At 45.2% G+C, this 15,528-nt stretch overlaps 1 protein-coding gene across 1 annotated transcript in view; it reads left to right on the top strand.

Annotated features, from left to right (window-relative positions):
- The window catches only part of STARD9 (StAR-related lipid transfer (START) domain containing 9), a 154,945-nt gene that overhangs the window by 100,052 nt on the left and 39,365 nt on the right, over positions 1-15,528 (top strand). The window contains exons 14-20 of the mRNA XM_011989227.1: positions 841-918; positions 1,373-1,444; positions 5,072-5,251; positions 10,334-10,385; positions 10,720-10,857; positions 11,548-11,630; positions 11,756-11,859. Coding sequence (XP_011844617.1) covers positions 841-918; positions 1,373-1,444; positions 5,072-5,251; positions 10,334-10,385; positions 10,720-10,857; positions 11,548-11,630; positions 11,756-11,859 — 707 coding nt within the window. The remainder of the gene's footprint in view (positions 1-840; positions 919-1,372; positions 1,445-5,071; positions 5,252-10,333; positions 10,386-10,719; positions 10,858-11,547; positions 11,631-11,755; positions 11,860-15,528) is intronic.

Genomic DNA, 15,528 nt, shown 5'->3' with positions numbered 1-15,528 from the left:
TGGTCTCGAACTCCTGGACTCAAATGATCCTCCCACCTCAGCCTCCCAAAGTGCTGGGGTTACAGGTGTGGGCCAAGGTGCCCAGTCTTATGCCTGTGTTTTTTTATGCAAGTTGTCTGTGTTTCATTTTTCTCTTTGCAAATTGCAGTGACTTTTCTGTTTAGATATTAAAAGGAGAGTGTAGGAATTCACTGGTTTTTGTTTATCGTTTAATGTTTTTTCTCTCTATTGTTTTTCTCCTCTGCCCACACAAAAGCATTCATTGGTTTTTCAAAGCTAAATGAGAATTTTTCAAATGTTCCTTCACAATTTCAGTGAGAAGTTCCAGAGCAGGGATCATAGGTGGTGGCCAGACACGCACTACATATATATATATGTATACATATATATACATACACACATATATAACCCATATGTAGACTGTTTTAAAAAGGCAGTGTAATTAGGCAATATTAGGCTTAGTCACAATACAGGAAGGTTAGCACCTACTACCTATACATGCCCTAGCTTTTGTGTTACCTGCTTGACCTCTAGGGAAGTGAGTCTGAAACTTTAGTGTGTATCAGAATCACCTGGAGGGTTTGTTAGAACACTGCTGGGCCCCAGTCCTTCAGAGTTTCTGATTTAGTAGGTCTGGGGTGGGCCAAAGTGTACATTTCTAACAAGTTCTTAGGTGAAGTGGATGCTGCAGGTCCTGGGACCACAACTTGAGAATGATTGACCGCTGTACAGCCTACTCCAAAGGAGTAATCTACCTCTTCCAAGCCAATTGCAAATAGCATTTCACAGCTGAGTGGGACTTGATAACAATCAGTGGTGATGGAGTTCTCTGTGTTTCAGGATGCAAACGTAAAGCTGATTAGAGAACTCAGAGAAGAGATTGAAAGACTGAAAGCCCTGCTGCTGAGCTTTGAACTGGTATGCAGACAGTCAGAACCTTTCCATACTTAAGTGAAATTCTCCTTCTGAGCCTCTCTTCTTCTCCATAGAGTCTGGGCCCTGCTGCATTCCATGTTCTCAGTTGACTCTCATGAGGCAGAGACAGGAGCAAAGACAAAACAGAGATTTATCTGATTTCTTGGTGTAGCTTCAGGTGGTGTGGGCATTTTTTCACTTTGTCATCTCTTGTGCCTGAATGGTCCTTGCCCTGTGTAGGCAGGTACGGAGAATGGGGCCCTCTAGGAAAATTTATTTTTATTTTCCATCTTTGTACCAATATGAGCCCAAATACATAGGTTCCTGATTTATTTCTCATTTTAATGATAAAGTCTTTCCTTTATCTGCACCGTATCTTCCTTCACAAGTGTAAGAGTGGGACCTACCTGAAGTTCAGACCAGGAAAATATCAAAGCACATCTCTATCTTTGTGCAGAGAAACTTCGGTTCATTGAATGATGAAAAGGATGAAAACCTGAAGGAGCTGGTTCTCCAAAATGAGTTGAAGGTGGGTGTGTTGGGTGGACTCAGTAGTGCTTTACATCACCCTGAGAGCTCCCTCCATTATTCCTGAGCTAGGTAGGGTTGCTCCCTTGGCAGGGCAGAGAAGAGCTGTCTAATTTGAAGACAATGTTTGTTTCCTTTAAGCCTTGACCAGGGGATGTGTTTGCCTAGGGGAGTGTTAATGGCTTTCTGACTTTCTGTATTGTTCTCTCAGGGATTCATAAGTCCTTTGGATAGTGAGAGTAGCCTGGGGGGAAAACACTGTTTTCTTGTCTGTAAATCAGTCAACCAAGATATATTCATTGTTTGAGGACCAAATAGGTTCTCAGCATGATGCTGCAAGAGGTACAGAGAGGTCCCTGTCCTCACATGGTTTGCAGTCTAGTTGGAAACACATTTAAAGAATGGTGTGTTTCATGAACCATGTGATTTAGATGAAAAGGATCTAGGGAAGGAAGAAATCATTATGGTTTGGGATTTTCAGAGCAGACATCATATGTTGGTGCTGGAAGGCAGAGAACTGACCTTGAACTAGCCCTGGAAGGTTTGCTAGGGTTGTTACATAGGGAGAAGGGGTAAGGCATTGGGTGAGGGAGGGATAACATAAGCAAAGCCTTGAAACTGGGAGAAGGAAGGGGTGTGAGAGGCCATGTGGAAGGACACACTGTGAGGAAGACTAAGCTGGTTAGAATGGGTGTTCATGGTAGAGGGTAGTGCAAGTAAGGTTATGGCAAGTTTAGAAGGTTTGAACTTGGTGTAAACAGGATTAATAGCTTTTTGAATCAGGTTGGTGACATAATAAAGGAGTATCTTTGGGAAATTAATATGATAGTTGTATGCATGGTGAATTGAAAGGTGGGAAGACTGGAAGCAGAGGACCAACCAGGAAAGAGGCCACTGTAATCCAGTGAGGGCAAGGACAAGATATTTTGGAAAAGTAGATTAAATGGTGATTCCCAGAGACATTTTTTTAAATTAATTTTATTTTTTTTGAGAGGGAGTCTCACTGTGTCACCCAGGCTGGAGTGCAGTGGCATGATCTCAGCTCCGCCTTCCAGGTTCAAATGATTGTCCTGCCTAAGCCTCCTGAGTAGCTGGGACTACAGGTGTGCACCACCACACCCATGTAATTTTTGCATTTTTAGTAGAGACAGGGTTTCACCACGTTGGCCAGGCTGGTCTCGAACTCCTGACCTCAGGTAATCCACCCGCCTTGGCCTCCCACAGTGCTGAGATTACAGTCATGAACCACTGCACCTGGCCCGCAGAGATATTTAAAAGGAAAAAATGGTGGGCTGTTGTTTTTGTTGACAGATTAGATTTATTTTTATTTTTTTTATTTTTATTTTTTTTTTTTTGAGATGGAGTCTCACCCTGTCACCCAGGCTGGAGTGCAATGGTGCAATCTCAGCTCACTGCAACCTCCGCCTCCCAGGTTCAAGCAATTCTCCTGCCTCAGCCTCCCTAGTAGCTGGGATTACAGGCTTACACCACCACACCCAGCTAATTTTTGTATGTTTAGTAGAGATGGGTTTTCACCATGTTGGACAGGCTGGTCTTGAACTCCTGACCTTGTGATCCGCCCACCTCAGCCTCCCAAAGTACTGGGATTACAGGCACGAGCCACCGCACCTGGCCTATTTTTTATTATTTTGGGATGGAGTTTCGCTCTTGTCATCCAGGCTGGAGTGCAGTGGTGTGATCTCGGCTCACTGTAACCTCCGCCTGCTGGATTCAAGCAATTCTCCAGCCTCAGCCTCCTGAGTTGCTGGGATTACAGGTGCCCACTGCCACGCCAGGCTAATTTTTTGTATTTTTAGTAGAGAAGGTGTTTCACCATGTTGGCCAGGCTGGTCTCAAACTCCTGATCTCAGGTGATCCACTCGCCTCAGCCTCCCAAAGTGCTGGGATTACAGGTGTGAGTCACCACACTCGGCAGATGGGTTAAATTTAAATCCTACAACCAAATGTTTCAATTTCTAATATTCTGTTGCATCATCCTTATATGTCATTAAAGTATCCTGGCCACGTTAACATTTTGTCACCCTTACTAAACCTCAAGACTAAATAACACGTCTAGAAGTTTCTCTAAAAAATTCCTCCTTCAGTCATGTATTCTGATTTTTGGTTCAGAAAATATCATCCCTCTATACTAAGAGATGAAGTGGGGGAGCCGAAATCATTCCAAACTCATGAGCATACTTGCATCATGCAGGCCAGCTGAGCTGGACTTGAACCTTCCCCGTGTTGGCGGTATCATCTTAGGCAGTGTAGGAGTAGGTGATGAAAGCTAGCCAGAGGGGCAGCTGTGCCAGGTTGGCTGAACTGTAAGCCAGAGTGCCCTACCACTCACCAATGCCAGGGGTCCCTATCCAACCCAGCCCTTTACAGGTACCCTGTAGTTTCCTGGTTTCCAAACTTCAACTCAATGATTATTAAAATAATGTTTCTAGGGCACATAAAGTACTTGTACCTAAACCTGGCATAATTTTTTTTCTTTTTTTCTTTTTTGAGATGGAGTCTTGCTCTGTTGCCCAGGCTGGAGTGCAGTGGTGCCATCTCGGCTTACTGCAAGCTCCACCTTACGGGTTCACGCCATTCTCCTGCCTCGGCTTCCCAAGTAGCTGGGACTACAGGCGCCCACCACCACGCCCAGCTAATTTTTTGTATTTTTAGTAGAGACGGGTTTCACTGTGTTAGCCAGGATGGTCTCAATCTCCTGACCTCGTGATCCACCTGCCTTGGCCTCCCAACGTGCTGGGATTACAGGTGTGAGCCACCACACCCAGCCAACCTGGCATAATTTTTTTGTAAGTATTCCCTTTATGAGAGAAATACTTAGCTAATCTAATTTTTTATTTTTTATTTTTATTTTTTCCTGAGCTTCCTCAGTTCTTCCATTCCCAGGATAAGCTCATTGCTTAGGCATCCGTTTCCACTAAGAGAATAAAAAGGACCCTACATTTATCACTATGCATGTCCATAAGGTGGTCTTAGCTTAAGTCTGGGTATATTTACTTTTAAAACTCTGTTCCTGGTACACATTAAACACTCAGTATTTTACTGTTATTGTTTTTATTGTCTTATTACATGATCTTCCAGACAATTTCCATATAGTCTTAGTTCCACCTGGGGAGATTCCTCTCAGTGCTTTGTGGTTCTTCTGTGAGCCATGTGCAAGCTTATATGATAACTCAAAGTACTGTACTTTAGGAAAGAAGTGTGTTAGGTCATAAAGGATTCCCAAGTATGGATCATATAAAAGTGGGGTGGGGAAAGGGAAATTATAAACACAGATGTCTAACATCCCAATTAATTTTTTAAAAATAACTTGAAAATAACATGTTTTTTTCTAATTATAAAAACAATACATGTTCATTGCAGAAAACTTTAAAAATAACATTTATTGAGGGGTCTTCTGTTTATACAAGTAACACTTGCTTATTGTAGAAAACTTGGAAAACACAGCTTGCAGTTGGAGGAGGTAAGGGCTTCTGTGGGGCTTTGAATAGTATCCGTGAGGATCATAATAAAGTAGTACCCTGGGGAAATAGGAGTAGATGTAATGACTTCTGACCTTTAGTCTGTTCCCCATGCTGAGTGTCTCAGATCACCTCCTATACCTCTGCAGATAGACCAGCTGACTAAAGACTGGACCCAGAAGTGGAATGATTGGCAGGCCCTCATGGAGCATTACAGTGTGGACATCAACAGGAGGAGGGCTGGGGTGGTCATTGACTCCAGCCTGCCACACCTGATGGCTTTGGAGGATGATGTGCTCAGCACAGGTGTTGTGCTCTATCATCTCAAGGTAAGGAGGCTGGTGTATCCTTTTCTTCCTAAGCCACTGGCCCCAGAGGTCAAGGAGGGAAAAGCTAGGACTAGCAGCCATGTTTCTGTGGATTGAAATCAAGACAGATGCCACAGAGCTGCCTTCAGGTTTGTTCTCAGGAAACTGGTCTACCTGACAAATTGTGATCTGTTTTGCCTTTGTATGTATAGAGCAGAAGACTGGAAATCAGAATAATTGTTTTTCAACTGCAGCTACTGTTGTTCTTATGTAACTTACTTTTGTTCTCTTTGCCTTAATTTTCTCATTTTAAAGTAAGAATGATGCTTATCATATTCCTTTTCTGGCTTACTGAAGCATAGGGGTATAGTCATGGAGAGTGAAACCCTAACCTCAAGATACCATTAGTGCTCCTAAACTCTACAAATACAGACTGCTCAAAGGTGGCTTTCAGGCTGGATGTGGTGGCTCACACCTGTAATCCCAGCACTTTGGGAGGCCAAGGCAGGCGGATCACTTGAGGTCAGGAGTTTGAGACCAGCCTGGCCAACATGGTGAAACCCCATCTCTACTAAAAATACAAAAATTAGCCGGGCGTGGTGGTGGGTACCTGTAATCCCTATTACAGGCACTACAGCTCCCTACTCGGGAGGCTGAGGCAGGAGAATCACTTGAACCCAGGAGGCAGAGGTTGCAGTGAGCTGAGATCATGCCACTGCACTCCAGCCTGGATGACAAAGTAAGACTCTGTCTCAAAAATAAATAAAATAAATACAAATAATGTTTTAAAAAGGCGGCTTTCAGAGACTAAAGGGGGAATTCAGAAGATTTGAAAGTTTTCTTCTGACAGTTCGCCACTTCAACCCCAAATTAACAAACAGTACACCTCCCACTTCTCCATCGCTACATTTACCTGAAAAAGGAGACAGAGAAAGTAGGTAAAGGAAGCTTAAAACATAGGGAGGGTCCAAAGAGCTAGAGTGGTGTGATGGTGGGGGAAGAGGGGATGACAGGCATCCATCTAGAAAAAGATTGAAGTGAAAGCTTCCAAACAGCACCTGGCCCACCTGGCTCTGTGTCACCTGGAGGCCAGTCCTCATTTTCTGAGTGAAGTGGTTTTGAGAGTTAGAGGCCTATGGTAGAGAGTCTTTCGTCTTGTCCTCGTCAGTGTGTTCTGTGGGACGACAGTTCCTATGGACAGCAGAACGTACTTCACATGCTCAAAATCCCTGTGCTCACTGAAAAGCTAGTCTTCATTCTCATAATTATCCCCAGCTGACATTTAAAAAGAACAAAGAGAGTTTCTGGGGAGTATGTAATGCTGCTGTTATCCCTGGAGACACTAGACTCCTTCCTAGTGCTGCAGAGCATATGGAAGTGAGATGTTAGCAAAGCTCGTCGGGGTTCTTAGGATAAGCCCTTTGGGAAGTTGTCAGAGACTGAGCTTCTCAGACAGAAAATTTAAAGTAGCTTATTTTCTGGTACACGGGGCATAAATTTTCTTAGTGAAAGTGCCTGAGGCAGAAGTGGCTGACAACTTTTACCTTTGCAAGAGAACTAAACACCAAATGGCTGTATAGGTCCTCCCATTAGTCAGAACCACAGAGAGAGGTTGGAGGTCAGGAAGAGACCAGATTGATTAAAATGGTCAGTATCTGAGTAGAACTGATCTGATATATAGATTGGATGTGGAGTGAATAGATGAAGCTAGAAATCAAGTAGTAGAGCTTAGGGTAGCAGCAGAAGGTTAAAGGACATGACTATTAGATTGAATCGTAGACATGGAGATGAACGATGACCTCATCTGAAGATAGGATTGCTGATTTTTTTTTTTTTTTTTTTTTTTTTTTTGAGACGGAGTCTCGCTCTGTCACCCAGGCTGGAGTGCAGTGGCGCGATCTCGGCTCAGTGCAAGCTCAACCTCCTGGGCTCAAGTGATTCTCCTGCCTCAGCGTCCTGCGTTGCTGGGATTACAGGCGTGCACCACTGTTGGGAATAATGCTTAAAATGTTAAGGAAATTGAACACTTAAAGGATTTTTAGTAAAGCAATTTTACTTTTGCACAGAGGGGTGCTTCTCTTTGACCAGTTGCCATGAGAACACATCTGAACAAAGGGGCACGAGAACCTTTATTTCTGATGCAAGTTCTGCTACTGTACCCTTTCCCCTTCCCCGTTGGCCAGGGTCAGGTCGTACATTCTAAACTAATCCCGGTTGGCTAAACATTTGAACCTTTTTAGATAAGGTGGGCATGTAAGGGAGAGAGGGGAAAGGGGAAGAAGTGTCTGCAATGAGCTAGACAGCTAGTTTTTTTTTTTTTTTTTAAATAAGGAAAGGAATGTGAGCTGGTACTGATAATGCCTGGTACTGTGGCATGTCTGGGCATGTAATAAAGGCAGAAAGGAAGAAAAAAGTGAAAAAGGAAAAAAAAAAAGGGGGGTGGGAGATTACTGTGAATTGAAGAATAAACGATTGATCAGGCTAATTTTTGTGTTTTTAGTAGAGACGGGGATTCACCATGTTGGCCAGGCTGGTCTTGAACTCCTGACCTCAAGTGATCCACCGACCTTGGTCTCCCAAAGTGCTGGGACTACCGGCATGAGCCCTCACGCTCCGCTGGATTGCTGATTTTTATTGCTTAGTCTGTGCATAGTGAGGATTTTACTCCCTTCCTGGTGCATTTCCAGAGAACCTGGGTGATGAGATTTTAGTCTACTTCTAATCCTGACATTTCTACATTTTATGTACTTTCCCCACCTTTTGTTTGTGTAGCTATTGACTTAGGTAATAATACTAATAGTAATGGCCCAAGATTCTGTTTGTTGTTGTTTGTTTGTTTGCTAAGTTTGTTACCTAGAACTAGTCTCTGGCAACCTGGAAGCTGTTTTTCCCTGGGTCACCTTGGGGAAGTGTCTTGGGTGGGAAGAAGACAGAGAGAAGGACAGGTAGAGCCCAGGTTACTGATATGCTGGACTTCATCCTCATAATTGCCTTTGTGCCACTAACCCTCCTTACATAAAGAGGCAGGGTGGGCAGTGAACGCATATGCCAGCCAGCTCAGTCCTCATCTGAGATGCCATCACCTTTTGTTGGTAATTTCTACCCTGCAGATCTAGAAGTTATGATGTGCTGTAGCCTTTATCTTTTTGGAAGCGCTGTCCCTGAACACACATGAAAAGTTTCTACCTTTTTCCCTTGAACTGCCCTCTGATTCTGTTTGACAGTGTTTGTGGAGGCTAGCATCTATTGACTGCTGTGGTCCTCAGTGCCTGAGCAGGAAGGGCTGGCTCTGGCTGTTTGTGTGTTTGCAGAGAGGAGTGACAGAGGGGGATGCAGTGAGGACAGAGCCTCATTCATTACTGCCAGGATTCTTCCTTCTCACAAGCTATTCTGGAGGAGTGTCAGGGACCTCCCTGCTCTGGCTGCTGACGGTGAAGCCTAGTGGGGAATTCTCTGGTCTCCTTAAAAACATTGCTGGGCCAGATGCGGTGGCTCACACCTATAGTCCCAGCAGTTTGGGAGGCTGAGGCAGTCAGATCACCTGAGGTCAGGAGTTCGAGACCACCCTGGACAACATGGCAAAACCTCGTCTCTACTAAAAATACAAAAATTAGCTGGGCATGGTGGCACACACCTGTATTCCCAGCTACTCGGGAAGATGAGGCAGGAGAATCACTTGAACCTGGGAGGCGGAGGTTGCAGTGAGCCGAGATCATGCCACTACACTCCAGCCTGGGTAACAGAGTGAGACTCCATCTCAAAAAAAATCATAATAATAATAATTACTGGTCAGGTGTGGTGGCTCATGCCTGTAACCACAGCACTTTGGGAAGCCAAGGCTAGCAGATCGCCTGAGGTCAGGAGTTCAAGACCAGCCTGGCCAACATAGTAAAACCCTGTCTCTATTAAAAATACAAAAATTAGCCAGGCATGGTTGCAGGCGCCTGTAATCCCAGCTACTTGGGAGGCTGAGGCAAGGGAATTGCTTGAACCTGGGAGACGAAGGTTGTGGTGAGCTGAGATTGCACCACTGCACTCCAGCCTGGGCATCAAAGTGAGACTGTGTCTCAAAAAAACAAACAAAAACTCATTCATTACTGGGGAGGTGTTATGGTAAAGTCGGAAAAGCCTGCAGGGGCTTAGGATCCAAAGAGACCTGAATTCTAGTCATAGCTGTCCTATTTGGTATGTGGGTTTCTTAGGCAGTTTATCCCCTGTGAGCTTCAGATTCCTCATCAATAAAAAGAAGATGAGAATACCTACATTTTGAGTTGTTAAAGGATAAAGTAATATGATTTGTGTAAAGTACTCAACATAATGCCTACGACATATCGAATGGTTAGTCAATAAACGATAAAGATATGTCTAAAATTTAGCATCCCGGTTGCCATGTTGCTGCCTTTTCCTAACAGAGCTATGTGGGTCTTAAGCAGATTTGCTGTAATCCAAGGTCTAAAAGGCCTTGTCTTCAACTAATCCACTGGTTCATTTATACTAACTCCAGTTTCCCCCTCCTCTCTTACACTCTCTTCCAGTTCTTTTTTATTCTAGAGGTGCTTTTCTCCTATTTGTGCTTTTACCCTTCTTAGAATCTGGTGTCTGTTAAACTTCATCTGCGGACCAAGAAGGTAAAAATCCTGTGTTTCCATAAATCTTCACAAAATGCTTGTTTCATTGAGACTTACTGGATCAAACTTGGACCACACCAACCTTTGCCTCTTAGGGAAAAGCCATACTTTTGCATTTATTTTCTCAGACTAGAGAATTTTTCTGACCAATGGCTGTAACTATTCCCTAACTTTAGACTGTGGGACAGAAAGGAGTGTGCCCACACTTGCTGGACTTTGCAAACAGCTTGGGCCACTTTGTGGTATATTTTTAAGCTGTACCATCTCAGGGGCTTCCTGGCTGTAGAGTGAGTGGGCAGAGGGTCAGAACAGCCTGGACCAAAGTTGAGAAGTGGTACAGACCAGGCTGGGATGGGATGAGAAGTGGTACAGTTGAGGCTGGGAAAAGAGTGAGAACATTCTAATGTGGACTCTCCTGTAGGGCAAGGCTCTGTCCCTTTTAATTCTCATTAAAATGGCTTTTTCCCCCCTTTAGGAAGGGACAACAAAAATTGGAAGGATTGACTCAGACCAGGAACAGGACATTGGTAAGTGACAGAGCATAGGAGTCCAACGTTTTGGGGCAAGTATTTGTGTCTGAAAGGTTTCTTCAGAGGACTCTGATGATGCTCTCAGAAGGGAATCATTGGCGTATTCAGGGCCTGCTTCTCTTTCCGCTGCTAGGTTTCAGGTCTGGGACGTGATTAGGGAGAGACCCACACGGTGGGAAGATTTCAGGTATGGGTGGTTTCAGGTCGGCTCTTTCTCTTTCATTATGGTATGAGGTCTTCCAGGTGTTGGATTCTGATCTCACAGAAAGAAATGGAGAGGATGTTTCCCTGGATCGTCCTCCCACCCAAGTGACCACCACCTCTTTTGTAGTCCTGCAGGGTCAGTGGATCGAGAGAGACCACTGCACTATCACCAGTGCCTGTGGTGTAGTTGTTCTCCGGCCTGCCCGTGGGGCCCGCTGTACAGTCAATGGCCGGGAGGTCACTGCCTCCTGCCGTCTGACCCAAGGTAGGACTGTCTACAGCCCTGTTTATCCCAAGACGAGTGATGAACCATTTCCAGTCTCATGGGCCCAGAGAGCTCAGTGAAGCAGGCTTTAAAAACGAGTCACCCAGCCTCTGCACCCTGAAATCTGAAGATTTTCTAATATGATCCTATTCCCATAAACAAGCCTTAATTTCAAAGTCTCGTAATGAAGAATGACTCTGAAATTGGTACCTGTGTTCATTAGCTCTGTCTCCCTAGGAAAGTCTCTGAGCCTCACTTTCCTCATCTATAAAATGGGGATAATAATAGGATCATTGTGAGGATCAAATGAACCTTATAGTTCTTAACAGTGTGCTTGGCACTCAGTAAACACTCATTATCATTATTACTATAATTACCGCTACTGTTATTAATCTATGCAAATTCTGTCTGTCCTTTGATACTGAACTGAGATTCCTCCTCTTCCATCAAGTGTTCCCTGACTACTCCACCTGGAACTCAACTTCCTTTCCCTTGGAGTAGTAGAGTTCTTCCTGTCTGTCTTATTAATTCAAGATGTATGCTGTGAGATACAGAATTAATACATATCAACTCAGCAAAATTATCAGTTATCGAGGGCATGACTTTGTCTCATAGAACAGTACCCTACACATAGTATGTACTCCAAAACATGAGCTGTTGATTGAATTCTCGCTTGTCTCTGTGCTGCAGGAGCTGTCATAACCCTGGGGAAGGCACAGAAGTTCCGATTCAACCACCCAGCAGAGGCTGCTGTCCTGCGGCAGCGAAGGCAGGTTAGCAGGGCTGTGTTTTCTAGGTTATTGCTGGCCTCCCTGTTTCCACTTTTTAGAGGAAACGCCAAGCTGGGAGGGGTGGAGGTGATGACAGCAGCCTCACTGCGCTTTTTTCCGTGTTCAAGGTTGGAGAGGCTGCTGCTGGTGGTGGCTCTTTGGAGTGGCTGGATTTGGATGGAGATCTCACTGCCTCCCGGCTAGGTCTCTTCCCTTTGCTTTGGAAGGAAGGGTAAGAAATAGCTGCTCATACTGATGTGGAACCTACTGGGTTCACTTCTTAGTCCATTACAGCATGGATCAGGGTGGGGGTGGGGGGTGATTAATGTAGCAGCCAAGGTCTGAATGAGCCCTTGTCTGAATCAACTTGGGCAAGTCATTTGATGATGCTGAACTAGCTGCTAAGTTTGTAGGTGGCAGGGAAGTGGTCTTGGCCCTTGTTCATTTCTTGTTTGGTATTTCAACATTTTCATCACTGAAAGAGGTATTTTATTTGATGTTCCTATGGCCACCTTTTCTCTCTCCACAAAATTTAGCTGTGATGTGTTTGTGGACATCTTTGTTTTGAGCTTACCTTCCTATATACTCCTTTAAATTCTGGCCTGTGTGTGAGCTCATAGTATATGTCACATAGTATATGTGAGCGCATAGCTTCCAGAACATACAGCTTTCTCTGAGTTTTTAAAGATAGTATGTGACTGAGAATCCTTTCTTTCTCATAACCAAGAATCCAGAACTGTGCATAAGAGAGACAGAAACTAGAGGAACAATAGGAAAATATCTTTGGGTTCTACCCTCTCATACCCACTTTGCCTGCATTGTAACTATGAGACACTGAGTCAGAGTTCTACATGTGATTGATGGCAACTACTTTTCTACTTCATCCATTTCTACATAAAACACCATTCCCAGATCTAGAAGCCTTGCAGATTTGGTACTGGGAATCCTTCTATTCCTGTACATCAAAGTGACCTCTGCCTTAGAGATTTCCTTTAGAAAATTTCAGCAGGGGACTTGGTGCCTGTGACATCACTGGTGCTGGGAGGCTGCCAAGCACCTTGAGCACAGGGTCTCAGTAGAGTTACGGTGGCCCATAGTTTCTTCAGAAGGATCCAGCAGTTCTTTCCTCAGGCCAGCAGCATTTGATGGCAGATGAAGACAATCTTATGTCTAACCTTGGCAGTGAGGAGTGTTGGATACAGGAGCAGAAGTGCTCTGGTTCAGGGCCGGGCGTGATGGCTCATGCCTGTAATCCCAGCACTTTGGGAGGCCGAGGTGGGCAGATCACAGGGTTAGGAGATCAAGACCATCCTGGCTAACATGGTGAAACCCTGTCTCTACTAAAAAAAAAAAAAAAAAATTAGCCTGGCATGGTAGCATGCACCTGTAGTCCTAGCCACTTGGGAGGCTGAGGCAGGAGAATTGCTTGAACCCGGGAGGCAGAGGTTGCAGTGAGCCGAGGTTACGCCACTGCACTCCATCCTGGGTGACAGAGCAAGAGTCCATCTCAAAAAAAGAAAAGCAATGTTCTGCTTCAGGAAACATGAACAGCAGGCAAGTCCTCATGGGAGAGCTGCTCAGTGAAGGATGCTACAACGGAAATTTAATGAAGGATGATCCTAGTGTTGAATAACCGAGAGCTCTGTGGGATGGAGAATAAGGTAGAAGAAGTGACACAAAGTGGATTCAGGGCTTAGGCTGGAGCTTTTGTTTTGTCAGAGCGACTTTCCTTCTTTGCAGTGAAGTCATGAAAGTAGCTCCTATTTTAGGTAAGGTTTGTGTTGGGAAGACTCATTGAAGATCTGTTTTTCCCAGAGTTCAGAGGTTTACAGAAAATATCACTGCAACTTAAATAGCTGAGAATGGAAAAGATGCATTGCAGCAGACAAAATTGGTTCATGTCCTGGCTGTGGTACAGAAACGATATGTGACCTTAGGCAAGTCATTGAACCTCTGAGCCTGTTTCCCTACCTCTAAAGAGACAATACTGCCATCTGTTTTCCAGGGATTCTTGTGATAAAGATTGAAAGAGCGAGTATATATGCATGGTGTGGACACACCCCACAACCCCTATTGCTGCCAGCAAGGCTGCCTCCCTTTCTCTTTCCTGTCTTCCTGTCTCAACCCAGCTCACCTGTCCACCCCAGAGTAGATCATGGTGTTGTGCTCTTCTCCTGCCTTTTAAAAGTCTTCTATGGCTCTCTAGCCCCACAGGGACTGACATGACCTTTTCAGACACATAAGCATGTGTCCTTTCATTCAGAGAAGACAGGAATTTCAGAATCACGCCCTCTCCCACACACTGCCTCCACTCTTGAGCCACCAGCTCTAGGAGCCCTGGGCTGGTCCTGCCCAGCTACCGTAGCCAGCATCTGTGCCAATCCGTGGTGGAGGTGGTGTGGTGTGGTGCTCAAGTCTGTGATTGGGCAAAGGGACCCGGGAGAGGAACCTGCATGACTAGAGAAAAATATAAATTGTCAGCTGGGCTCCCAGTCTGGATTTGTGGTTGTGTGTCTACGAGTCTCTCCCTCTGCTCTTGGATGGGGTTGGCTCCAAAGCCTCCCTTTATCCCAGGCTTCCTTTCCCTCATTTATCTCTGGAGCAGCATTCATGAGGAGCCTGCAAAGCTGGAGCTGGCTCCAGAGCCAGGGGAAATCGACCAGTCTGCCTTTCTTTTCTCCTTGCAGCAGTAATCCTGACCAGAGAGGAATTTGTCTTTGAATATCGTTGCCTGTGTTCTTGGCATTTTCCCATTTGGAATTTTAGGGGGTTAACCTTAAGTGCCTAGAGCCTGGGAGCCACTGTTGCTGCTGCCGCTGCCACCACTGCTGCCACTGCGGCTTTAGTAAGTAGATGCTGCTGCAATCTGCTGCAGAAGCTGCCAGACCCCGAGACTGGGGGAGGGCTGTGAGAGAAGCAGCAGGAGGGTGCAGTGGAGTCCTCACAAGCAGGTGACTAGGCAGCAGCCGGGGGATACTGGAGCCACCAGAGATGAAGGGCAGTCACCTGATAAAGACAGAGGTCCCTTGGCTGGCAGGTAAATGAAGACTTGCCCTTTGTAATCTACCCAGACATGTAGCATAAGGTTGCTATTTTCTTTTTCACCTGCTTTCTGGGAACTTGACAAAATGTGCTTAGCAGAGGGGCCATTCTGTCTGATCGTGTGGCCTCCCGGGTGAACACGCTACATCTATAGAAATCACAGCAGACAGCTTCTCCTTACAGGTCCTATTGCTCTGCAGGAAACAATATCATAGCTGCCACTTTCTTAGGTGAATGGTAGGGAGCGCCCCTTCTAGGGAGAAGCAAATTGTAAATCTGAAGGTTGAGGAGAAAGCCAGGCAAGGAAGCTGAGTAATCTCAGAGTTCAGATAAAGATCCTGTCTCAGCCTCCTGCATCTGGTGGTCTGTGGGTCTTAGCTGGGTTTGTCTAGGACCCTTTGATGGGTTCATGTTTGTAATTCAGCCATTTCTTTAGTCAGACAAAATTTGGAGCAGTAATACAAGCATGATACATATAGATGTATGTTTCCTGTTAACTGCTTTTTCTATTTGTTTGGCATTAACAGGTTTCTATTCCAGTTGCTATCCTGAGCCTCCGCATAACAGAGTACCCTTCCTCTTTCTGTATGCTCCACTGTGTATATCTGGCCTTTTGCCCACAGGAATCAGTGCTAGTCTTCTGAGCACACTCACTCAAGTGTCTGGACATGTTCTAGTCCTTGGACCTGTTGCAGATTGGATGACCTCATAGCCTCCTTCCCTGGGAAGAAACTGTGGTTGTGTGAGCTCCCACTCCCATTCCTCCGGGCTATTCCACCTATCACTCTTCACCCATCCATCTTTCACTGTCCTCCAAAGGCTGCATTATGAAATCTTAATTTCTTCCAAGGCAGGGGCG

Source organism: Mandrillus leucophaeus, unplaced genomic scaffold, assembly GCF_000951045.1.
Source record: "Mandrillus leucophaeus isolate KB7577 unplaced genomic scaffold, Mleu.le_1.0 Scaffold35, whole genome shotgun sequence".
Lineage (NCBI taxonomy): Eukaryota > Metazoa > Chordata > Mammalia > Primates > Cercopithecidae > Mandrillus > Mandrillus leucophaeus.
Note: the sequence above shows the minus strand (reverse complement) of the source record. Positions and strands in the feature narration are given on the sequence as shown.